We start from the raw sequence: 26,569 nt of genomic DNA on the forward strand, positions 1-26,569 counted from the left end.
GACTAGATGGACCTTTGTTGGCAAAGTAATGTCTCTGCTTTTTAATATGCTGTTTAGGTTGGTCATAATTTTTCTTCCAAGGAGTAAGTGTCTTTTTATTTCATGGCTGCAGTCACCATCTTCAGTGATTTTGGAGCCCAAAAAAGTAAAGTTTGCCACTGTTTCCACTGTTTCTCCATCTATTTGCCATTAAGTGATGGGACCAGATGCCATGATCTTTGTTTTCTGAATGTTGAGCTTTAAGCCAACTTTTTCACTCTCCTCTTTCACTTTCATCAAGAGGCTCTTTAGTTCTCCTTCACTTTCTGCCATAAGGGTGGTGTCATCTGCATATCCGGAGAGGGCAATGGCAACCCACTCCAGTACTCTTGCCTGGAAAATCCCGTGGACAGAGGAGCCTGTTAGGCTGCAGTCCATGAAGTTGCTAAGAGACGGACATGACCGAGCAACTTCGCTTTCACTTTTTACTTTCATGCATTGGAGAAGGAAACGGCAACCCACTCCAGTGTTCTTGCCTAGAGAATCCCAGGGATGGGGGAGCCTGGTGGGCTGCCATCCATGGGGTCGCACAGAGTTGGACATGACTGAGGTGACTTAGCAGCAGCAGCAGCATCTGCATATCTTGAGGTTATTGATATTTCTCCTGGCAGTCTTATTCCAGCTTGTGTTTCATCCAGCCCAGCATTTCTCATGATGTACTCTAAATATAAGTTAAATAAGCAGAGTGACAATATACAGCCTTGATGTAGTCTTTTCCTATTTGGACTGGTCTGTTGTTCCATATCTAGTTCTAACTGTGGCTTCCTGACCTGCAGACACGTTTTGCAAGAGGCAGGTCAGGTGGTCTGGTATTCCCATCTCTTTCAGAATTTTCCACAGTTTATTGTGATCCACACAGTCAAAGGCATTGGCATAGTCAATAAAGCAGAAGTAGATGTTTTCCTGGAACTCTTTTGCTTTTTTGATGATCCAGCAGATGTTGGGAATTTGATCTCTGGTTCCTCTGCCTTTTCTAAAACCAGCTTGAACATCTGGAAGTTCACCGTTCATGTATTGTTGAAGCCTGGCTTGGAGAATTTTCAGCATTACTTTGCTAGCATGTGAGATGAGTACAATTGTGTGGTAGTTTGAACATTCTTTGGCATTGCCTTTCTTTGGGATTGGAATGAAAACTGACCTTTTCCAGTCCTGTGGCCACTGCTGAGTTTTCCAAATTTGCTGGCATATTGAGTGTAGCACTTTCATGGCATCATCTTTTAGGATTTGAAATAGCTCAACTGGAATTCCATCACCTCCACTAGCTTTGTCAGTAGCAATGCTTCCTAAGGCCCACTTGACTTCACATTCCAGGATATCTGGCTCTAGGTGAGTGATCACATCATCATGATTATCTGGGTGGTGAAGATCTTTTTTATACAGTTCTTCTGTGTATTCTTGCCACCTCTTCTTAATATCTTCTGCTTCTGTTATGTCCATACCATTTCTGTCCTTTATTGTGCCCATCTTTACATGAAATGTTCCCTTGGTATCTCTAATTTTCTTGAAGAGGTCTCTAGTCTTTACCATTCTGTTGTTTTCCTCTATTCTTTGCATTGATCCCTGAGGAAGGCTTTCTTATCTCTCCTTGCTATTCTTTGGAACTCTGCATTCAGATGGGTATATCTTTCCCATCTAAATATGGCTTCTCTTCTTTTCACAGCTATTTGTAAGGCCTCCTCAGACAGCCATTTTGCTTTTTTGCATCTCTTTTTCTTGGGGATGGTCTTGATCCCTGTCTCCTGTACAGTGTCACGAATCTCCATCCATAGTTCATCAGGCACTCTATCTATCAGATCTAGTCCATTAAATCTATTTCTCACACCTACTGTATGATCATTAGGGATTTGAATTAGGTCATAGCTGAATGGTCTAGTGTTTCCCTACTTTCTTCAATTTAAGTCTGAATTTGGCAATAAGGAGTTCATAATCTGAGCCACAGTCAGCTCCTGGTTTTGTTTTTGCTGACTGTATAGAGCTTCTCCATCTTTGGATGCAAAGAATATAATCAGTCTGATTTCCGTGTTGAGCATCTGGTGATGTCCATGTGTAGAGCCTTCTCTTGTATTGTTTGAAGTGGGTGTTTGCTATGACCAGTGCATTCTCTTGGCAGAACTCCATTAGCCTTTGCCCTGCTTCGTTCTGTACTTCAAGGCCAAATTTGCCTGTTACTCCAGGTGTTTCTTGACTTAACTACTTTTGCATTCCAGTCCCCCATAATGAAAAGGACATCTTTTTTGGGTGTTAATTCTAGAAGGTCTTATAGGTCTTCATAGAACAGTTCAACTTCAATTTCTTCAGCATTATTGGTTGGGGCATAGACTTGGATTACCATGATATTGCATGGTTTGCCTTGGAGAGGAATGGAGATCATTCTGTCATTTTTCAGACTGCATCCGTGTACTTCATATCAGATTCTTTTGTTGACTATGAGGGCTACTCTTTTTCTTCTAAGGGATTTTTCCCCACAGGTATAGATATAATGGTCATCTGAGTTAAATTCACACATTCCAATCCGTTTTAGTTTATTGATTCCTAAAATGTAGATGTTCACTCTTGCCATCTCCTTTGTGACCACTTCCAATTTGTCTTGATTCATGGACCTGACATTCCAGGTTCCTATGCAATATTGCTCTTTACAGCATTGGACCTTGCTTCTATCACCAGTCCCATCCACAACTGGATGTTGTTTTTGCTTTGGCTCCATCTCTTCATTCTTTCTGGAGCTGTTTCTCCACTGGTCTCCAGTAGCATATTGGGCACCTACCGACCTGGGGAGTTCATCTTTCAGTATCCTATCATTTTGCCTTTTCATACTGTTCATGAGGTTCTCAAGGCAGGAATACTGAAGCGGTTCGCCATTCCCTTCTCCAGTGGACCACATTCTGTCAGAACCTGATACTTAAACATTTTAGAAAGTTTTAATGAACATTGAGGTCTTTAATCTTCACCACATCCCTTCATAGGGCGTGGGTCAGAGGGAGGGATTAGAGAACAGGCTGAGGAGTGGAGCCTGAGCCCAGGGCAGCCAGCAGGAGGCAATCTGGGGAGAGTGTGGGGCTGGAGTGTAGGCACTGATTCAGATTGAGGCCAGCTGCTGGGAGGTCTCCCTGGGAGGCTAGATCCATTCCTAGGCTCTGAAGCTCCCTGTGTACTCTTGCAGATTAGGATTGCTTCATCCTGGTCCTAAGGGTGGGGAGCTTTAGAAAATGGTTTCCTCCTCCATCCCATCCTTCCCTTTCTCTGTCTGCTTCTCCTTCAGTCACACCTTATGAATCATGAAACTCAATGAAACTATGAGCCATGCCGTGTAGGGTCACCGAAGATGGACGGGTAACGGTGGAGAGTTCTGATGAAAGGTGGTCCACTGGAGAAGGGAGTGCAAACCACTTCAGGATTCTTGCCTTGAGAACCCCATGAACATGTATGAAAAAGCAGAAACGTAGGACACTGAAAGATGAACTCCCCAGGTCAGTAGGTGCCCAGTATGCTACTAGAGATCAGTGGAGAAACAGCTCCAGAAAGAATGAAGAGACGGAGCCAAGGTGAAAACAACACCCAGTTGTGGATGTGACTGGTTATGGAAGTAAAGTCCAATGCTGTAAAGAACAATATTGCATAGGAACCTAGAATGTTAGGTCCATGAATCAAGGTAAATTAGAAGTGGTCAAACAGGAGATGTAAAGAGTGAACATTGACATTTTAGTAATCAGTGAACTTAAATGGACTGGAATGGGTGAATTAATTCAGATGACCATTAAATCTACTACTGTGGGCAAGAATCCCTTAGAAGAGATGGAGTAGCCCTCATAGTCAACTGAAGAGTCCGAAATGCAGTACTTGGGTGCAGTCTCTAAAATGACAGAGTGAACTTTGTTTGTTTCCAAGGCAAACCATTCAGTATCACAGTAATCCAAGTCTATGCCAGAACCAGTAATGCTGAAGAAGCTGAAGGTGAACTGTTCTATGAAGACCTACAAGACCTTCTAGAGCTAACACACAAAAAAGATGTCCTTTTCATCACAGGGGACTGGAATGCAAAAGTAAAAAGTAAGAGATACCTGGAGCAACGGGCAAATTTGGCCTTGGAGTACAAAATGAAGGGCAAAAGCTTTTGCAGGGCAAAAGCTAACAGAGTTTTGATAAGAGAACACACTGGTCTTAGAAAACACCCTCTTCCAGTAACACAAGAGAAGACTCTACACATGGACATCATTAGATGGTCAACACCAAAATCAGATTGATTATATTCTTTGCAGCCAAAGATGGAGAAGCTCTTTACCATCAGCAGAAACAAGACCTGGAGCTGACTGTGGCTCGTATCATGAAATCCTTATTGACAAATTCAGACTTAAGTTGAAGAAAGTAGGGAAAACCACTAGCCCATTGAAGTATGACCTTAATCAATCCCTTATGATTATACCGTAGAAGAACAAATAGATTCAAGGGATTAGATCTGATAGAGTGACTGAAGAACTGTGGATGGAGGTTTGTGACACTGTACAGGAGGCACTGGTCAAGACCATCCCCAAGAAAAAGAAATGCAAAAAGGCAAAATGGTTGTCTGAGGAGGCCTTACAAATAACTGAGAAAAGAAGAGAAGTGAAAGGCAAAGGAGAAAAGGAAGATATACCCATCTGAATGCACAGTTCCAAAGAATAGCAAGGAGTGATAAGAAAGCCTTCCTCAGCGATCAATGCAGAGAAATAGAAGAAAACAATAGAATGGGAAAGACTAGAGAGCTCTTGATGAAAATTAGAGATACCAAGGGAACATTTCATGCAAAGATGGTCACAGTAAAGGAAATGGTATGGACCTAACAGAAGCATAAGATATTACGAAGAGGTGGCAAGAATACCCAGAAGAACTATACTAAAAAGATCTAATGGTCCAGATAATCACGATGGTGTGATCACTCGCCTAGAGCCAGGCATCCTGAAATGTGAAGTCAAGTGGGCCTTAAGAATCATCACTAAAAAGAAAGCTAGTGGAGATGATAGAATTCCAACTGAGCTATTTCAAATCATAAAAGATGATGCTGTTAATGTGCTGCACTCAATATGTCAGCAAATTTGGAAAACTCAGCAGTGGCCACAGGACTGGAAAAGGTCAGTTTTCATTCCAATCCCAAAGAAAGGCAATGCCAAAGAATGTTCAAACTACCACACAATTGCACTCGTCTCACATGCTAGCAAAGTAATGCTGAAAATTTTCCAAGTCAGGCTTCAGTAGTATGTGAACCATGAACTTCCATATGTTCAAGGTGGAATTAGAAATGCCAGCGGAACAAGAGATCAAATTGCCAACATCTGTTGGATCATAGAAAAGCAAGAGAATTCCATAAAAACATCTATTTTTGCTTTATTGATTATGCCAAAGCCTTTGACTGCATAGATCACAGCAAAACTGTGGAAAATTGCCATCTTAAAGAGATGGGAATACCAGACCATCATACCTGCCTCTGGAGAAGTTTATATGCAGGTCAAGAAATAACAGTTGGAACTGGACAGGGAAGAACAGAGTGGTTCCAGACTAGGAAAGAAGTACATCAAGGCTGTATACTGTCACCCTGCTTATTTAACTTATATGTAGAGTACATCATGAGAAATGCTGGGCTGGATGAAACACAATCTGGAATCAAGATTGCCAGGAGAAATATCAGTAATCTCAGATATGCAGATGGTACCACCCCTATGGCAGAAAGTGAAGAGGAACTGAAGAGCCTCCTGATGAAAGAGAAAGAGGAGAGTTGAAAAAGCTGGCTTAAAACTCAACATTCTAAAAACTAAGATCATGTCATCTGGTCCTATCACTTCATGGCAAATAGATGGGAAAACAATGGAAATAGTGACAAACTTTATTTTCTTGGACTTCAAAATCACTGCAGATGCTGACTGCAGTCATGAATTAAAAGTTGATTGCTCTTTGTAAGGAAAGCTATGACCAACCTAGATAGCATATTAAAAAGGAGAGACAGTACTTTGCCGACAAAGGTCCATCTAGTCAAAGCTATGGTTTTTTCCAGTAGTCATGTATGGATGTGAGAGTTGAACTATAAAGAAAGCTGAGTGCTGAAGAATTGATGCTTTTGAACTGTGGTGTTGGAGAAGACTCTTGAGAGTCCCTTGGACTGCAAGGAGATCCAAGCAGTCTATCCTAAAGGAAATCAGTCCTGGATATTCATGGGAAGGATTGCTGCTGAAGCTGAAACTCCAATATTTTGGCCACCTGATGTGAAGAACTGACTCATTCAAAAAGATCCTGATGCTGGGAAAGATTGAAGGCAGGAGGAGAAGGGGTCGAAAGAGAATGACATGATTGGTTGGTGTCACCGTTTTGATGGACCTGAGTTTGAGCAAGCTTCAGGAGTTGGTGACGGACAGGGAAGCCTGGCATAATGCAGTCCATGGGGTCACAAAGAGTTGGACTTGCCTGAGTGACTGAACTGAACTGGGCTGATGAATCATGGCCTTGATGACTGTGAGGTGGAGATGGGCGGGTTAAATCACAATATGAGGAAATACGTGTAGTTTGGTAAAATCTACAGTGAGTCATTTTGCTTATCCTAGTTTATCTTGGTTTAGAAGAACTCACTTCATGGCAAATAGATGGGGGAAAAATGGAAGCGGTGGCAGACTTCATTTTCTTGGGCCCCAAAATCACTGTGGATGGTGACTGCAGCCATGTTCAAAGACACTTGCTCCTTTGAAGAAAAGCTATGACAAACCTACACAGCATATTAATAAAGAGTCATCACTCTGGCAACAAAAGTCCATCTAATCAAAACTATGATATTTCCAGTAGTCATTACAAATGTGAGAGTTGGACCATGAAGGCGGAGTGAGACTTTTTAATATGCTTTTTAATATGCTGTGTAGGTTTGTCGTAGCTTTTCCTCTAAGGACCAAGTGTCTTTGAATATCATCACACCATCTGCAGTGATTTTGGAGACCAAGAAAATAAAGTCTGTCACTGTTTTCATTTTTTCTCCATCTATTTGCCATAAAGTGATGGGATCAGATACCATGATCTTAGTTTTCTGAATGTTGAGGAAAGCCAGCCTTTTCACTCTTTTCTTTCACTTTCATCAAAGGCTGTTTGCTGCTGCTGCTGCTGCTAAGTCGCTTCAGTTGTGTCCGACTCTGTGCGACCCCATAGACGGCAGCCCACCAGGCTCCCCCGTCCCTGGGATTCTCCAGGCAAGAATTCTGGAGTGGGTTGCCATTTCCTGCCCCCAGTGCATGAAAGTGAAAAGTGAAAGTGAAGTCGCTCAGTCGTGTCCAACTTGTAGCGACCCCATGGACTGCAGCCCACCAGGCTCCTCTGTCCTTGGGATTTTCCAGGCAAGAGTACTGGAGTGGGGTGCCATTGCCTTCTCCGAAGAGGCTCTTTAGATCTAATAGATCATTTATTTATTTGACTGATTTTTACCTCCCTGCACAAATCTGTAAGGTCCATGTGGACAGACAGCTTTCTTTTTTTGGTCATGGCATGTGGCATGTAAGTTCTTAGTTCCACCACTAGGGATCGAACCCCTCCATTGAAAGTGTGAGGCTGCTGGAGAAGCATAGTAGAGGTTCAGAAAATCTTTACTGAATGAATGAGTGGTTTCCTGCAGACATAGCATGTACTTAGTCACTTTCTTAGTACTAATTCTGAATAAATATTAAATATTCCTGAATGAAGATTTTTTTTTCCTGTCAACTTTGGCCAATAAGAATATCTCTTAAATGATCACATAGTTTAAAGTATGGATTCAGAGTTGGAAGACACTGGATTATAATAAACATCCCCTGAATGGTTTTCTGGGGCAAGTTGCTAAACTGCTCTGTGCCTTCGTTTCCTCTGCAGACAATCACAAAACTGTGGTTTACAGCACTTATTATTGTCTGTTTCATTTTAACTATGTACTGTGAAGTGGTACTGCATTGTGGGATTCTTTTTTAGTTGAAAAATGCTTTATTTTTAGAGACGTCACCATTGGAATTTAAAATAGGCAGGATATTCACTAAAGAAATTGCTTTACAATACAGGTAGTTTAAAAAAGAAAGAAGCAAACCATGGTGTAGATTGAATGATTCAGTGCCTTTTAAGCCTTTAGAACAGGGGCTGGAATGTACCAAGAGATGAAGTAATAAATTGAATACATAGACGCCTCACTTGTTTAAAAAATAATTATATGCTATACTTATTTTGCAATTAAATTTAAAGTTACATAGGTTAGCCAGTGCTCAGAAGGAAAAAAAGCATAGATAAATGCACAGTTTGAGTATTTTACATATTTCTGTTTTTATTACAGTGATAACACATCAAGAATGAATCAAATATTAAATGTATTATGGAATCATTTTTTCTTATATTGTAACGTAAGTTTTAAAACAGAGCTTAGGGGTTTCATATGAGCTCTTTGTTCTTGATTTCTTACAGATCCCCACATTAAGGTTTCTGGAAAGAAAGAAGATGTTAAGGAAGCCAAGGAAATGATCATGTCTGTCTTAGACACAAAAGTAAGTGAATGTTAAAGACACTCAGATGTCAGAATCTTGTCTCTGCAAGGGGCTACTTCATGCTGTTATGAAAGAACTATTTGGAGAAGAAAAACCAGGAGAAAGTAATGGTGGGTTTTAAAATAAGCTCTTGATTCTACAATGGATGTAAAGGTCTGTTTCAAATTTGCATAGGTTCTCTCATGTTGGGTAATTAAATAATACTTTCTCTCTCAATGTATATACTTAAGTACATAACATGTATATGTGTGTATGTCTTCCTGTATAAGTGCGTATGTGTGTATATGCCATCGTCAGAAATAGACACTGACCTTGATTAATATAGAGCAAGTAGTAATGACTGCAAGAATTTAGCGTATTTGCTTTTATGATGTCAGAGGAAAACCAAAATTATGTTCTGTATAGCTGTGTGTGTGATGGCATGCAGTCTGCCAGTCTGTCTAGTATGTTCTCTCTCTACAAGTACGTGTAGAGAGAGACAATAGAGAAATGAAAATATTTAAAAATGTATACTTGTTTTTGAGAATTTATTTTAATAAACACTTCTAAATCACTTACTCTATGCCAGGCACTTAGCTACATCATTTACAAATATTAATTTGTTTAATCCTCATAACAAGCTCAGGAAAGAGATATTAGGGAATTTACATAGGATATCATAGCTGATAAGTGGGGAGGTGGGTTCAAATCCAGTCTGTCTGCTTCTTAGGTTCTGCCACCTAATATTTCATTGAAATTATTTTTAATCTCTTCTCTTAATCCCTATTGTTTGTTCCTTTTTGTTGCTGTTGTACTTTTTTAAGAAAATAATTATTCATCCTATAATTATTAAAAATTTTGCAATATCCAAAAAAGATTACCTTTTTTTCTTTTTTTTAGTGGTTAACTAAGTTTAAAAACCAAAGTATTTAATGGATCTAAGTTTAAAATTTAAGAATTCAGAAAGTGTATAACTACTGATCTTTTTAAAATCTTGCTGTATTTTGACTTTTTAATTTTACTTTGTAAGGACTGAAGAATTTCAATATCAATATTATAAATGAGAAAACGTTTCATGTTAGTCTTTATAATTTTACAACACTGCATTTCCCCAAATTAAATACATGAGTTCCAGGTGCCTATAATTGTTCATTGTGCCTTAAAATTTTACATTTGCCTTTAATATAGTCAATCTTACACTCTGTGCTGGTTTCCTTAAGCCATTTTACTCCTGGAGATACATATTTTGTGATTTCTTCCTCACTCTTCTTCCTCCCTGCAAGAATAATTTACCTACTTTGTAAAGTTTGCCATACAGTGATAGAGAAGTTGTGAAAATGTTTGTAAATCATTTTTTATTCAGTTTTGAGCTTTATTTTTGTTTCTAGTTTTCTATCATTGTTCAGTGTTTCTACTAAGATACATTTATTCACTCTTGCAATTTTTTTACCTGTTTTTCAGTTACTTGAATTCATTTTCGTGAATAATATCTATTAAAGAAAAAAAAGTAATTTATTTGTAATTGTAACTAATTTGACTTGAATACTTACTGTCCAAAAAAATTATCTTGGTAAAGAGTATATCTTCCTATTTCTTTGGACAGATTTGTCTTTAAATGAAACATTTTTTATGAGCCAAGGATACATATGTAAAATTGAAAAATTTATAGATCAAGATGATCTTAAGAAATCTCTAAGAACTTCCACGGGGTCACTTTTTGTTAATCCTGTTCCCTTGGGGTAAACGTGTCTTTTTATGAGTTGTTCTTTCCTTTTTCGTACATCAAGAAATAATACGTTATTTCCACGTAGAGCAATCGGGTCACCTTGAAGATGGATGTCTCACACACAGAACATTCTCATGTAATCGGCAAAGGGGGCAACAATATTAAAAAGGTGATGGAAGAAACAGGATGCCACATCCACTTCCCAGACTCCAACAGGAATAATCAAGCAGAAAAAAGCAACCAGGTGCTGGGACTTTTCACGTGAAATTTTATGGGACAGATTAAAGCTTGGATTTCCTGTATGCGCATCTTTTGGGGGAGATGAGAACAAAAGAGTTCTTGTGAAGATGGCAGGTAGTATGAATTGTATGTCCCCCTCAAAGGAGACTGAAAGTGCTCAGCATTTTTAAAGAGATGCATTGTAGATGGGCCTTAAATTCTTGATCTCTAAATGGTTGGTAGAAGAGAGGGAAGGTTGTCATGGCAACATTAAATGAAGTCCTTGCAGAAAGGCTCAGAAGGCATGTGAGTTAGGAAAGGATCTGAAAGCTCGCCTCGTCCGGGCACCTGTTGATAGCTGGGATTCTGTCTGCAGCATCACGCGAGTGCTCCTCCAGGTACCCCGGGTCACCTGAGTGGTGATGTGCAAGTGTCCGACTTTCTCACGTTGGCTGAATTATGTCTCTCTTTTATGCCCCCCTCCTTTTTTTTTTTTCCTAGTTCTTGGGTTTGGAAACAAATGGAGCTCATGCGTCTACATCAAAATGCTGTCAGTACTTGAAGAACAGATAGTGTTCTCTGTATTATTTGAAAGTTTTCTCTCCTCTAATCACGATATTAGAACCTGGGTGGCTCAGGGGTAGAGAACACACTTGCCAGGGCAGGAGACCCAGTCCATCTGATTCCTGGGTTAGGAAGATCCCCTGGAGGAGGAAATGGCAACCCACTCCAGTATTCTTGTCTAGGAAACCCCATGAACAGAGGAGCCTGGTGGGCTACAGTCCATGAGGTCGCAAAGAGTTAGACACAATTTAGCAACTAAACAACAGGGAAACTATGTTGGCCACAAAGATGACTGAGACACAGTCTTTTCTCTGTGGGGACTGATGGTGACGGTGGCGTATATACACGAGGAACTAGACAGAAAGCCATGGTGAAAAGCAAGAGCAGCCGTTAGCTGACAACATGGCGTGGGCATGACCCATGCGAGCGCTGTCCTGGAGCCCCACCCTCTCGCCCTGATGCCACGAGCAGTTCCTCAGTTGCTGGATCATAGGAAAGCCTAGAAGATCCTGAGAAGGGGCTGGTGGAGCAACAGTGCTTTTTCCCAGCCAGCATGGAAGTAGTCCGTTACTTTGTGAACATACGGTGGCGGTATCACTGCACATTGATGCCCATCTCGTGTGCAAAGAGTTTAAACAAAAGGGGGAAGATGCAGTGAACACAAGAAAATGGGAAGAGGTTGGGAGGCCCCCTGTGGGCTGGGAGGTTTTAGGTAAGTCCAGGAGGTAGGAGTTGACCATGTTGGTCAACTGACACGGATCACCAGCGCCCGTTAAAATGCAGATTCTGATTAAGTAGGTCTGGGTGGTGCCTGAGATCCTTCATTATTAACAAACTCCGAGATAAAGACGATGCTTGTACGATGCTGTTTTATCCTGGATGACGCTTTGGGTAGTGAGGGAGTAGACAGCTGAGAAAGTGGATGTGGATTCAAGAACAATAAATCTGTGTTTTTTACTTTTGCAGGTGTCTATAGCAGGACAACCAGCAGGAGTAGAATCTGCCCGAGTTAGAATTCGGGTAAGTATTGATTCCTTTTCGTACTATAAAGCAGTGTCAGCGATGTTGGCATTATAGGCAATAAAAATATTGTAATTTATCAATTTATAACCAGATCATATGTTCAACATGTAGGAAAGAGTGACAAAAGTTGTTTTAATGTCTCAAAGATGCTTCTTAGAGATGGTCTAAATTTTACCTGGCTCTGTTGCTCTGATGGTTTTGAAATGATCAAAAAGACGCCTGAGGAAAAATGCCACAGGCAATTCAAGTTATAAACTCAGGTTTTGCAGAGGTCTCCTTCCATTTAAAAACTTCAGATAGCCTACCCAAGCTTATGGCTGTAATAAAAGCATTATCTTTTAAAAAAAATCTTAAATTATTGAAGGATGATTGCTTTACAATGTTGTTAGTCTACCGTACAATGAAGTAAATCATCTATATGCTGCTGCTGCTAAGTCGCTTCAGTCGTGTCCGACTCTGTGACCCCGTAGATGGCAGCCTACCAGGCTCCCCCGTCCCGGGGATTCTCCAGGCAAGAACACTGGAGTGGGTTGCCATTTCCTTCTCCAGTGCATGAAAGTGAAAAGTGAAAGTGAAGTCGCTCAGTCGTGTCTGACCTTCAGCAACCCCATGGACTGCAGCCTACCAGGCTCCTCTGTCCATGGATTTTTCAGGCAAGAGTACTGGAGTGGGGTGCCATTGCCTTCTCCAATCGTTTATATGTGTGTGTGTGTGTGTGTGTGTGTGTATGTATAGGGCCAGTGGCTTCTATATTTTAAAAGAATATATAAAGGCAAATTTAATTTAGAGATTTTTGTTTACTGTCTATAAAAACTACACTCCCGTGTAGGGACTGGGAGACTTCCAGCCATTTCGCGTTTTGAGTTACAGCGGAATTTTGATGAAAACGTAAGCTGCACTAATTTTGCGTTGCAGGATGAGGGAGTTGAGGAGTACTGGGGAAATGAACACATTTTCAATGGGTTTCCCATATTTTTCTGCATTTGCTTCTTTTTGCCCCCATTCTCTACAAGGATGGTGTTTAAAAAAATTAATGCACATTTAATTTTCATCTTGAGAAAAAACCCCATCTTGAGAATGAATGAATCACACATATCTCTAAATGAATGGGCTTCGCTAGTGGCTCAGAAGGTAAAGAATCTGCCTGCAATGCACAAGACCCGGGTTTTATCCCTGGGTCAAGAAGATTCCCTGGAGGAGGGCTTGGCTACCCACTCCAGTATTCTTGCCTGGAGAATTCCATGGACAGAAGAGCCTGGCAGGCTGCAGTCCTTGGGGTTGCAAAGAGTCAGACGTGACTGAGAGACTAACATTTTCACTTTCAGTAACTATGCAGTGACCTAAGTGTCTGCTCTGGGTTCTATGATTTCGTTTTAGGAGCTGCTTCCTTTGGTGCTGATGTTTGAACTGCCAATTGCTGGAATTCTTCAACCAGTGCCTGATCCTAATTCCCCCTCTATCCAGCACATATCACAAATGTACAACATTTCAGTGTCATTTAAGCAGCGGTCCCGAATGTATGGTGCTACGGTGATAGTACGGGGGTCTCAGAATAACACCAGCGCTGTGAAGGTGAGTGGTGTAGGTCATTCCAAACACTGTAGGTACAGAGATTGTATGAGTTTTATTTTTAAGGACTTTAAGACAAATGTGTTTTCTGGAATTTTTTTTCTCATATTGCATTCTGGTTCCCATTTTTATTTATTTATTTAAAAAATATTTGTTTATTTATTTGGCTGTGTTGGGTCATAGTTGTAGCATATGGGACCCTTCACTGTGCCTGTGGGCTTCTCTGGTTGCTAGCACGTGGGCTTAGTTGCCCCTCGACACGTGGACTCTTAGTTCCCTGACCAGGGATTGAACCTGCATGCCCTGCATTGGAAGGCAGATTCTTAACCACTGGGCCACCAGGAAGGCCCCACATTCTGGCTTTTAGGACGTGTTGAATTTTTCCATAGCTGTCAGAAGCGCAGTAGAACCTCTCCCTTCGGTGTGGACGGCTGTCACGGGCGACTGCTTCTCTCCCACCTTTTCTCCTAGGAAGGAACGGCCACGCTGTTGGAGCATCTCGCCGGGAGCTTGGCGTCCGCTATCCCCGTGAGCACGCAACTGGATATCGCAGCTCAGCATCATCTCTTTATGATGGGTCGAAATGGAAGCAACATCAAACATATCATGCAGAGAACGGGTGCTCAGATCCACTTTCCCGATCCCAGTAATCCACAAAAGAAATCCACCGTCTACCTCCAGGGCACCATTGAGTCTGTCTGTCTTGCAAGGCAGTATCTCATGGTAGGTTTACTGAAATTAATGGTACAGGTTTTTTTTAACATCTCTGGGTACAGTGTATGTTGCTGCACATGCTGTAGCAATGTGGTATTTATGGAAGCACTTTGGAATTCTGGTTTAATAAGGAAGTTTCTTGGTAAAAGAAAGTAAAAGAATAAGGTACATGGTGCCTCCCAGATTTAATTTCATTTTGTGGGTAATTCTCTTGCAGTATTTGTTTTTATAAATTTAAACAACTGAAGAGGTTACGTGGAAATAATCGGCTATATTTTGTGGAAGGTGGTTATTGTTATTTGACATTTAGCATTAGTTTGTGTTTGACAAAAAAAACCCACTGTTTAAACAGAGCAACTAAAAATTAATAAATTAAAAATTTTACCCTACCCTCAAAGATAATAAATTTTGGTAGCATGAAACATTTGAACATTTCATAAATCTTTCATACCCTTTTAAAAATGCTATAGTATTTGAGCCGTGAATTTGAGTGTCATGAATTGAAAGAAAATAAGTTACATAATTTACTGCTTTCAGTTTATACTATTCAACCTTATCCTTCCTATATTCATTAAAAACCCAGTGTGTAGGTTGATACATATTAACAAAATGAACTGACATACCATGTATTCTTATTAAAAAATACCATTATATTCTCCATTCTGGCTAGACCTTTAGTGACATTTGAGTCCATAAGCTTCAGACATGACCTTTACTGTTATTAACTTGCAGAATCTGTTTTTGAGAAACCTTCAGAAAATCCAGATGTGTATTGTTGATTCCATTCCTCTGACAGATGAAAACTTGTTATAATCACTAAGAATTATGATACATTATTTTACGAAATTAATTTCATTGTGAATGATTTTTTTTTTTTAGCTAAGCTTACTTAGGCTACTTTTAGTATACTGCTAGTTAGACAGCATATTTGTATCCAAAGATTATTATGATTACTCTTCATACTTTCTTTTTTCACACTTTTCAAGTTCTTTAGATACTGAGTTCAGTGAAATTTTCAAGCGATCAGCACTGTTATGAATTCATATTCATACTGTGCTCATACCTGACAAAAATACAGGTATGCAATGAGACATATTATTATTACAGCACAATACTGAAAGATTGAGAGAGAAATTAAAAGGCTTTAACTTAAATTTTAAGTAGTATCACCATTTTTTATAGCAGCATCCTTATAAACATCTCTTATCCAGAAGAGAAATGGAACATGGTGATTTCTTTTTAATTCTGTTATGTTTGACAGTAACTTCTTCCAATACTTATGTACAAACCCATCAATCTGTACATCACAAAAAATGTGGGATGTAGTTCCTATACTCAGTAGATGAGGAGCCAGAAAGAAAGAATCAGAGAAAAAGTACAACTGCTAAATGCTGCTATGCTGAAGAGTGAGACAGTGACAGGAAAGGCTGATAGTAGCAGTTTCCTCCAGGAAGGAGGTAAGGTTTGAGCTGCATCAAAGGAGAAGTAGGACTTGGGTTGGTAAAGAAGCCTTGTGATGAGTTAAGATACCGAGGAACAGAATCTGTTGCAAAGACTGTCCATAGGTTGGTGTAGTTTGGAGAAGGGGCAGACATACACAGAGAGACCTGTGACTGCACAAGCAAAGCTGGGTGGAAATGTGGAGATTTTAAAATGCTGATATATGTTTAGATTTCATTCAGGAGACAGTGAAAAGCCTCCATTGTAAGTCTTTGAGCCAGACCACAAGATTACTACCCTTCATGTAGTTGAGAATATGGTTTCTGGCACCACCAACAAAGCTGAAGTCAGAGAATGGAAGAATTTTTCCAAGGTAGAGAGTAGGTAAAAAAAAAATTCATGACCAGAAAGAGAAACACAAGACACTTATTTCCATCATCCAGAAGATAGTTTCTACCCCTCAATATTATTTCCACGCCAGCCTTCTAAGCTATGTGAAGGTATATAATTTAGCTTTGACACTTTGGTTTATTCTTTTTTAATTAATCTTTTTATTTTGTATTGGAATAGAGCTGATTAACAGCCTGATAGTTTCTAGTGGACAGCAAAGGGACTCTTATTCTTTAAATCTATAAAGTGTTGTGTTATCTGTAGGCATGCTCAATTATTTGATGTATAAACAAACAGTGTTTTACCGCCCACACTTTCCACTGTGGCATTTTCTAGGGTTGTCTCCCCCTTGTGCTGATGTTTGATATGAAGGAAGAAATTGAAGTCGATCCACAGTTCATTGCTCAGCTGATGGAACAGCTCGATGTCTTCATCAGTATTAAACCAAAGCCAAAACAGCCAAGCAAGGTGGGTTCAGAGTCTGGGCCCAAAGAGAACCAAGTATCATATCACATTCAATATAGTGTGATTTTCATATAAATGAATATCTGCATATACATGGCACTTGATTTCTATATAATAGACACTGTTACACATTATATTTTACTTTATATAAAGGCAAATTTGTAACAGCATTCGTTATTGATCATTTTCTTTATATATGTGTTGGTTTTTGGAGTCTATTTGTGACCAGTATTTTAATTACATATATGGGAAGGAAACTTTTTTTTTCTTAATTTGCAATCTGGTAACTTTAAGCTTTACTAAGTTGCCACAGAGTTGGTAAGGCTAAATGTTGTGTTATGTCCACATGTGTATACAGATCCAAAGCAGTTTTAAAAATGCTTGGTTTATTTACTACTTGTGAGCCACTGTGCTAGCCTGGAGGTTTGAAGAATAGGTGCCCGCCCATTCGCTTTCTGTCCCTAGTTCAGCTTTCTTGGAGCTTCTCTTTTAAGATGTTGCAGAATTTCAGTAATTACATGTGCTGTCAAAAATTTAATGGGATAAGTCTGATGATATTAAGTGCTGGTAGGGATATGAGGAAAGAGAAATGTTCCTGCATTAAACTGGGTAAGTTGGCCCAAGCACTTTAAAAGTAGTTTGTGATCATCTGATCACAAAAACACTGATATTCTACCACCAGTGATTCTGTTTCTAGTCATACGTGCTGAGGAAACCTTTGTATCAGAAGTTAATCGACAAGAGTGGTGTTGAATAAAGAAAAGCAAGTTGAAGAAGGAAGTCAGAAAGAGGAAAACAAATATCACATACTAATGCATACATATGGAATCTAGAGAGATGGTGCTGATGAACGTGTTTGCAGAGCAGCAGTGGAGATGCAGACACAGAGAACAGGCTTACGCGCATGGCCCGAGGGGAGGGAGGAGAGCGCGGGGCGTGTGGGGCGAGTAACATGGAAACATACACTACCATATGGAAAATAGGCAGTGGGAATTTGCCGTATGACTCAGGGAACTCACACCAGCGCTCTGCGATGACCTAGAGGGTGGAATGGGGAGGGAGGTGGGGAGGGATGCGCAGGAGGGAGGGGACATGAGTATGCCTATGGCTGACTCATGTTGGTGTTTGGCAGAAACCAACCCAATACTGTGAAGCAATTATCCTTCAGTTAAAAATAAATTTTTAAAAATGTGAAAAAAAAACAAGTTACACAACAATGTATACTAAATGATAACATATTTTTATTATAGTAGATAAAACACCAAACAGTCGTGCCTTTAAAATTTCTAAACTATGAATTTTATCAAATATGCATATGGCACATATATAAAAATATGTATTGTTGTATATGTGTGTGTATGCAAATAATGTGGTAGTCAGTGTCCAACATGAGAAAAAAAATCATGCCTTCCTCAAAGAAAACTTTAAAGGAAAAGAAGGATTGACTCTAAATGAGCTTGCTATATTGAGTCTAAAATTAGAGAATAGGACATTAACTTTATGTATTGTGAAGCTTCGTATTTGAGTTGACTAGAGTCACTGTAAGTAGTACTAGGATGAAAAGATGCAAACAGAAGAGACTTTGCATGTGAAGATGGACAGGCCCAGGAAGAGTTCTGGAGTTCAGCAAGAAGTGAGCAGAGGTCAGGGAAAATGGTGAATGAGAGCTCTGAAACCTCGCCGCATCCCAGAGCTTTTTAATCATGCCTCCCTGGCCTCCAGGCTGACCACTGCTTTAACTGCTTTGTCAGCCACACATTTTCTTTCTTTTCCATTGGAGGCTTTCCCTCATGGGTTCAGATTTCCAATTCTCTAGATGAGTCCATTGAGGAAAAAAAGATTTATTGTTTGGGAATTTATTTCGCCATAAGCTTTGCCATAGATACGTCATCAGCGAGGAAGAGTGGTACCTCCAGGTCCGTTAACTGGTAGACTGTAAATGTCAAATGTAAATGATCATTACCGTGCAGTCTATCTGTGGTGACAAATTTGATTTTTAAAAGCTGAGATAAATGGGGGGAGACTTAATGTAGAGACAAGAGGATGTAAGCAAGAATGGGCTGTAGGACAGCCGGGCCTAGGCTCCTCTAGCGCCCCCTGCATCTGCCCTGTGACTTTGGGTCTTCCCTGAACACGAATAATAATTTCACCCGTAAGGTTCTGCAGGAATTAGAGTATTTGTGCAGCTTCCATCACAGTGCCTGGGATGGAGGACACACCGAGTAAGTGGTAATTAACCTTTTATGCTTTTACTGAAAGGAGTAAACTTGGGAAATAAGTGGTTAGAATTTGCAGTTGACTTTAAGGCAGCATTAATCCATACCCTGAGTGGAATTCTTATTATCATACTCGTTTTCTCACCCCTTCCCCAATTCATTGTAGACTACTTGCGTGTCACTTTTTTCTTTCTCATTATGTGTTTTCATAGTCTGTGATTGTGAAAAGTGTTGAGCGAAATGCCTTAAATATGTATGAAGCAAGGAAATGTCTCCTCGGACTTGAAAGCAGTGGGGTTTCCATAGCAACCAGCCCGTCCCCAGCGTCGTGCCCCGCCGGCCTGGCATGTCCCAGCCTGGATATCTTAGCTTCTGCAGGCCTTGGACTCACTGGACTAGGTATAAAATTTATTATTACAGCCCTTCTCCGTCACCAGAGGATTGCTTATCCGGTTCCCTTTCTTTCTACTGTCTGGGGCTACATTTTAGAGGCTCCTTTTTCCTTCTTTAGGTCCTATGATCAGGTGAAAAGCAACACAACTCGGATCAATCTGTTTTTTTTTTTTTTGGTTAGACTCTCTGGGTTTCTGTTACCCAGATTCTTTTTATTTCTGCATAAATAATCAAGGTCTGGCTGTTTTATTTTCGGTAGCTGTGTTTGTTCTTCTAAATTAAGAATGCCATGGAGAGTGAAGTGAGCAGGCTGACTATAATTTATGTGTTTGTTCTTTCTTGCATTTGCAATATTGCCATCGGTCCCTAGAGATAAAGATTATCCAGTTTGCTTTACAAAAAGTAATTGCACATCTGCATGTGGGGTGGGCAGAGGGGGAGGCGAAGGCAAGCGGAACTGCACTCCCAGTGGTGACTTTTGCCTCGTCCAGACACAAAGGAAACCTGCAGCCACCACGGGAAGCGAATGGACCTGCATTTGTATCTGAGATAAAGAAGAGAAAGGTGAAAGAAAACATCACCTTGGTGCTTTAGTTTTTTAAGAAAGCAGGGTGAGCCATTTAATAGTCATGGTGTGATATGAACTGTCTCATGTACAGATTCCTGTTTTGTTGGATAAAGTTCATTGCTGTATTACAGTTATTCTAGGTTCACTACTTTTTTGTACATTTTAAGTAGCTTGTGTATAAAAAGTTAATGCACTGACCCTCACAAATCATTCTCCCTCAGTGTTGATTTGAAACAAAAAATACTCTTGTGCGTGCGTACTCAGTCACTCCCATCATGTCCAGCTCTTTGCGACCCCAGGGACTGTAGCCTACCAGGCTCCACCATCCATGGGATTATCCCGGCAAGAATACTGAAGTGGGTTGCCATTTCCTCTTCCAAGGGTTCTTCCGACCCAGGGATCGAACCCACATCTTCTGCGTCTCCTGAATTGGCAGGTGGATTCTTTATCCATGAGCCACCTGGGAAGCCCTAACAAAAATCTCTCAGCAGTCTTTAAATTTTGTAGTAGCTATTCTAGCTTTTTAAAGACGTAATGTGGTTATAATATGATGAAGTTTCCAAGTAGCCCAGACACCATTAGAAGTAAAGACAAAATTTCCCCCTTGGCCTGTAATCTCCTAAAGCTGTCCCTTCCACTGGAGATGATGAACAGAGTTGTAAGAATACAGCACTGCTTGTAAGTCAGGAAATGCCAGTCAGGCACTTTGGCAGGAACTGAGCTCTTCTTTCAAACGTGGTATGAAAGCTTTTTCAGGGAGGCCAGCCTCTCTGCAGATGAACCAAAGGAAGCTGTCCTGTTGCAGGAAAACATTTCCCAATTCACTGCTAATTGTAAGTGGTTTAGAAAGAGGTGTTTTTTTTTTTTTTTTAAAGCAGATGACATGTGAGTTGCGCAGAGAAATTAAAATTGGGTTACCACTTGAGCACAATTTCATTCATGCAAAGCAGCCGGTGGTGCTCCAGGCCCTGGGGTCTATCCTGGTCTGAGCTCCCCTGTCCTTCCGTTTCTGGATCTGTTTGTGGACAAACAGGATCCAGTGTTGGAGCTGTGTATCATGCAGTATTTCATGTGAATATTTGAAAGAAGGTAATCTGTCACTCATACCTTATGACTGGAAAACATCAGATTCTATGAACGTGCGTTCCTAACGGCGATATCGATGCCGTCTGTATATTACAATCTTGAATTTATGTGATTGACTTTATATTTATCTTTTCAGGTCTTTTGGGACCCACCACCTTATCTCTCAACACTTCGGCAACCCCAAACTCACTCTTAAATGCTCTGAATAGCTCAGTCAGCCCTTTGCAAAGTCCGAGTTCTGGCACCCCCAGCCCCACGTTGTGGGCACCTCCACTTGGTAATACATCGAGTGCCACAGGTCAGTAGTATTTAAGTACAATCGAAGGTGTGTATTCTTAGGTATTATTGGTTTTTAAGTAAAATTTACTAGTGGTTCCATTTCCTCAGGGAAAAATTATGGCTCAGAGCATACTGCAGCCAAAAAATTCTCCAAAGTGTCAATCAGTTAAAATGAAGCATAATTAAACAGTGAGTTTTTCATAAAAGTAATATGTAATCTTCAGATGTGACAAGCAGATCAGGAAAAATAGCATGATGCACACAGAGCAATGGCAGAAACACCTACGGGTCACTGACCTAGTAATTAGGAAATGCAGATTCTAGAATGTCTGAAAAATTTGCTTAATAGTCAAATGCACTTGCAAAGTCTAGCTGTTAATAGTTTCCTTGTCTGTACAATGAAGAGCTTAGATTAAATACTCTCTAAAATGTTGTTCCATTCTAATACTCATATGTTTTTATAGTAATGTGTTAAACCTATTAATGGAGGTATCAGAATTGAATTTTCTTCAGCATTGACAGCAACAAAAGTAACTTTTTTGTTGTTACTTGAAATAACAAAACAGTGCTTCTTGATTCTGAGTTGCTTCGTGTCTAATACCTGTCTTCGTGAAATCCTGTTGTAGGTTTTTCTGCTATACCACACCTTATGATTCCATCCACTGCCCAAGCCACGTTAACCAATATTTTGTTGTCTGGAGTACCCACTTATGGGCACACAGCTCCGTCTCCCCCTCCTGGCTTGACGCCTGTTGATGTCCATATCAACACTATGCAGGCAGAAGGCAAAAAAATCTCCGCTGCTTTAAACGGACACACACAGGTAATGCCCTTCAGCAAGAAGCTTGTGACTTATGCTGTTCATAAGGGATAAACCACTGGTAACATATTTAAACTTTTACCTGAAATGAATTTTAGGATTGTGATCATATCTCTGTGCTATTTTCTACTGTTATTTCAGTCTCCAAGTTTAAAATATGGTGCAATATCCACTTCATCACTTGGAGAAAAAGTGCTGAGTGCGAATCACGGTGATCCATCCCGGCAGACAGCTGGATCTGAGCAGACATCTCCCAAATCAAACCCCACGGAAGGTATCTTTCCTTCTGAACTTCAGCCTGCTCTGTTGATTGGATAAAGGGATCGTAAAAGTCTATGCAGTGATTTTTGAGTTGGTTTTGCTGACTAGTTATGACTCATCCTGCCTCAAGGATGCAGGAGGACAGTATCTTGAACAAAGTTCCAAAGAACATGGTGAAAGAGCACTTTCCCATTCCATTGGAACTTCCTAAATTAAAGTGATTGTAATTGTGCAGCAGGAAAGCATTAATTTGCTGTGTAATTTTTTTCCAAGTAGAGTATTTCTTTTTTTTTTAATCTTTTTTTTCCCAAAGTAACCCGTAATTTGTGTTCCTGCTTTTATTTTTTTTTAAATTTTAATTGGAGGCTAATTTTTAGACTTTATAATATTGTGGTGGTTTTTGCCATATATTTCTATCAATCTTTAAAAAAATAAGAGGGTCTACTTTTCAGATTTCATCTTGCAGTTTTAAGATAGCCTTAATTTAAGGTATCATCTCTGTAGCTGAAAGCTGTTAATGCTGTGTCTCCATAGAGTCAGAATCGGATTAATTTCTATTGCAGGTGATTGTTGATAGTAAGGTGATATTTTGATTTTTTTTCCTTTTTTTGATGTGGACCATTTTTAAGTCTTTATTGTATTTGTTTACAGTACTGCTCTGTTTCATATTTTGGTCTTTTGGCTGCGAGGCATGTGAGATCTTAGCTTTCCGAGCAGGGACTAAACCCTTTTACCCCCTGTATTGGAAGGCAAAGTCTTAACCAGTGGACTCCCAGGGAAGTCCCCTGGATTTTTACTTTTTTTTCCTTGTTCTCTACAGGTTGTAATGATGCTTTTGTTGAAGTAGGCATGCCTCGAAGTCCTTCGCATTCTGGAAATGCTGGTGACTTGAAACAGATGATGGGTCCCTCCAAAGTTGCCTGTGCCAAGAGGCAGACAGTAGAACTATTGCAAGGCACGAAAAACTCACACTTACAGTATGTATCTTGATTTTGAAGCTCTTGATCCTTTAAAAGAAAGCATGTAACAGGTTGGATATATGTTAAACTGACTAGTTAGTGCTCTTTGGTTTAAGTGCATTTGGTATTTGTGTTTTTTTTTTTCATTTCTTTTTATAATTACCTTCTGTTTTTACTTGGAAAATTTTTATTAAGAAATAGTATCTGGTAACCTTCACCTTTATTATAAAACAAAATTCAACTAAGTAAATTTAAAGATCAAATTGATTTTATTCAACAGTTCATGAATCAGCAGCATCCCATGGCAAATGGAATGCTAAATCTTAGTGTTTTATCTGATTTGAAAAGGATCTGGATATTTAGTGACTACCCATCATTTAATTTAGCAAAACTTTAAGGTTTTAGGTTACAAATAATATTTTAGAGAAACTATTTTACAAATTTATTGAAAAACTTTTAATCATTTACATTTGCAGTAATCCCCTTTTATCTTTAGGGGATATGCTTCAAGACTTGCAATGGATGCTTGAAACCATGGATAGTCCTGAATTCCACATATTCTCTGTTTTTTCTATGCGTATATAACTATGATAAAATTTAATTGATAAATTAGGTACAGTTAGAGATTAACAAAAACTAACAAACACTTGCAACAACACGAGTTATGTGAATGTGGTCTCTCTCTCATTTGATCTCTGTCTTTAAACATCTAATTGTACTATACTCACCCGTCGTCTTGTGATGATGTGAGATGACGGAACGCCTGTGAGGAAGTGAAGTGAGGCGAGTGATGTAGGCGTTGTGATGTAGTGTTAGGCTGTTATTGAGTTTCTGATGATACGTCAGGAGAAGGAGCATGACCCTGGATCGCGGAGCCATGACACTGTTTATGGTTGGGGAATCCCAGGATGGAGCAGAGTGAGGTGGCAAGAAATTTCATCCCACTATTCAGAACAGCAAACAATGTAAAATTTATGACTTATTTTTGAAAATTTTCTTCTAATATTTTCAGGCTGAGGTTGATGGTAGGGACCTAAAACCATGGAAATTGAAACCACAGATTAAAGGGGACTACTGGATTCAATTTACTTGATTTATGTAAGCATTTACTCTCTTAAAGCCACTTCAATAGAGCTTTTTTACAAATTAATTTTGGCAGTACCATCTGTAGGCGGAAAATTCAGAACATCTCTAACACATACACTGTTGTTTAGTTGATAAGTTGTGTCTAACTCTTCTGTTATTCTTTTATAGCCCACCGGGTTCCTCTGTCCATGGGGTTTCCCAGGCAGGAATACTGGAGTGGGTTGCCATTTCTTTCTCCAGGGCATCTTCCCAACTCAGAGATCAGACCCACATCTCCTGCACTGATAGGCAGATTCTTTACCACCGAGCCACCTGGGAAGCCCTCAGCACATATATAGACACACATGAATTGACAGAGACCTTTCGGGTTCCACTTTTAAATTACTGCTGTGAATCAAGTACAATAATACAAAATTTCACTAGTCATAAAAAATATTGGATTTAAGTTGTTTTATGGTAAGTGAAATAAGTTTGCTCAAAAGGGTGAAGTTTTTTACTGCATTGGTGGGGAAGACACTTAACATTTTTTTTGCCCACCTATGTTTCAAATGATCTTTCCCTTTTGTTCATCTTTTGATGGGAATTAACTCCCAGAAGCATTCTGGGGGTTATCAATTTTATGTTTTTTTTTCAAACTTTAAACTTTTTATTTTATATTGGGTATAGCTGATTAATGGGCTTCCTAGGTGTTGCTAGTGGTAAAGAACCCACCTGCCAGTGGAGGTAGACACAAGAGATGCAGGTTTGATCCCTGGGTCAGGAAGATCCCCAGAAGGAAGGCACGGCAACTCACTCCAGTATTCTTGCCTGGAGAATCCCATGGACAGAGGTGGGCTACAGTCAGTGGGGTCACAGGGTCAGACGTGACTGAAGTGACTACATGTGCATGCATAGCCGATTGACAGTGTAGTGGTGCTTTCAGGTCAACAGTGAAGGGATTCAGCCATATGTATACACGTATTCATTCTCCCCCAAGCCCCCTCCCATCCAGGCTGCTGCAGAACATTACGAGCTCCATGTGCTGAACAGGAGGTCCTTGTTGGTTATCCGTTTTGAATGTGGCAGTGTGTACATGTCAGTCCCAAACTCCCTAACTATCCCTTCCCCTAGCAACCATAAGTTCAATTTAGTTCATTTGTATCATTTTTTTTTTTTAGATTCCACATATAAGGGACGTCATACGATATTTCTCCTTGTCTGTCTGCTTTACTCAGTATGACACCCTCTAGGTCCATCCACGTTGCTCCCCCCTCAGAAAATGGGCAAAAGACCTGCATAGACATTTCTTCAAGGAGGACATACAGACGGCCAACAGGCACATGAAAAGATGCTCAGCATCGCTAGTTATTAGAAAAATGCAAATCAAAACTAGAGTGAGAAGTCACCTCACAGGTCAGAATGGCTATCATCAAAAAATCCACAGACAACAAATGCTGGAGAGGCTGTGGAGAGAAGGGACCGTAGGAGGGAATGCAAACTGGTTCAGCCACTGTGGAGAACAGCATGGAGGTTCCTTAAAAACCAAAAATAGAGCTGCCATGTGACCCTGCAATCCCACTCCTGGGCATGCGTCCAGAGAAAAACACGATCTGGAAGGATACGTGTACCCCAGTGTTCACTGCAGCATTGTTTACAAGTCAGGATATGGAAGCAAACTAAATGCCCATAGACAGATAAAGAAGATGTAATACACATATACAGTATTACTCAGCATTAAAAAGAATGAAATGATCCCAGAAGTTTTTAATGCAACATTTGCATCTCAGAGGTACAGGGAAAGAATAAAATATCCTCCAAGGACTTTGGCTTCCTAAGGCCAGAATTTCTACAATACTTTTGAGATAAATAGGGGAGGTTTTAGGACTGATAAAAGAAAGAGATGTTATAGTGAGTAAGTTCCTAGTTTTGCAAAGGTTTCTAAGATAAGGAAAAAGAGTTGTTCTTAATTTTTCCCCAAATTGGATTGCAGCCTAAGTGACATTATAGTTTGAGCTACCCATCCAACTACATTATACTTAATTTGCTTTAAAAAAAATATATATATCAGGGAGAAGATTTCTAACTAAGATGGAAATCAAAAGATTTCTGTGTTCTGGATTTAGAGCTGTTTGCCTTTGAATATTTTAGTGCATCCTTTCACAAAGGCTTTAGAGCATTTTTCTTTCCCTCTGGGTGCATAGGTAGTTTCATTTTGCTTAAGAGAAGAGGTGTTAAAAAAAACTCCCATCAGCTTTTGAATATCAGCTTCCAATTTTTGACCAACTTCTGA

General features: G+C 39.9%; 1 protein-coding gene across 3 annotated transcripts in view; it reads left to right on the top strand.

The window, feature by feature from the left end:
- The window catches only part of BICC1 (BicC family RNA binding protein 1), a 351,439-nt gene that overhangs the window by 283,041 nt on the left and 41,829 nt on the right, over nucleotides 1-26,569 (top strand). For all 3 annotated transcript variants that reach the window (XM_010852021.1, XM_010852022.1, XM_010852023.1), the window contains 11 exons: nucleotides 8,464-8,543; nucleotides 10,334-10,492; nucleotides 11,998-12,051; nucleotides 13,432-13,626; nucleotides 14,095-14,346; nucleotides 16,504-16,635; nucleotides 19,061-19,247; nucleotides 21,032-21,193; nucleotides 21,801-21,997; nucleotides 22,136-22,268; nucleotides 23,076-23,232. In XM_010852021.1, coding sequence (XP_010850323.1) covers nucleotides 8,464-8,543; nucleotides 10,334-10,492; nucleotides 11,998-12,051; nucleotides 13,432-13,626; nucleotides 14,095-14,346; nucleotides 16,504-16,635; nucleotides 19,061-19,247; nucleotides 21,032-21,193; nucleotides 21,801-21,997; nucleotides 22,136-22,268; nucleotides 23,076-23,232 — 1,708 coding nt within the window. The remainder of the gene's footprint in view (nucleotides 1-8,463; nucleotides 8,544-10,333; nucleotides 10,493-11,997; nucleotides 12,052-13,431; nucleotides 13,627-14,094; nucleotides 14,347-16,503; nucleotides 16,636-19,060; nucleotides 19,248-21,031; nucleotides 21,194-21,800; nucleotides 21,998-22,135; nucleotides 22,269-23,075; nucleotides 23,233-26,569) is intronic.

Source organism: Bison bison, unplaced genomic scaffold, assembly GCF_000754665.1.
Source record: "Bison bison bison isolate TAMUID 2011002044 unplaced genomic scaffold, Bison_UMD1.0 scf7180017864306, whole genome shotgun sequence".
Lineage (NCBI taxonomy): Eukaryota > Metazoa > Chordata > Mammalia > Artiodactyla > Bovidae > Bison > Bison bison.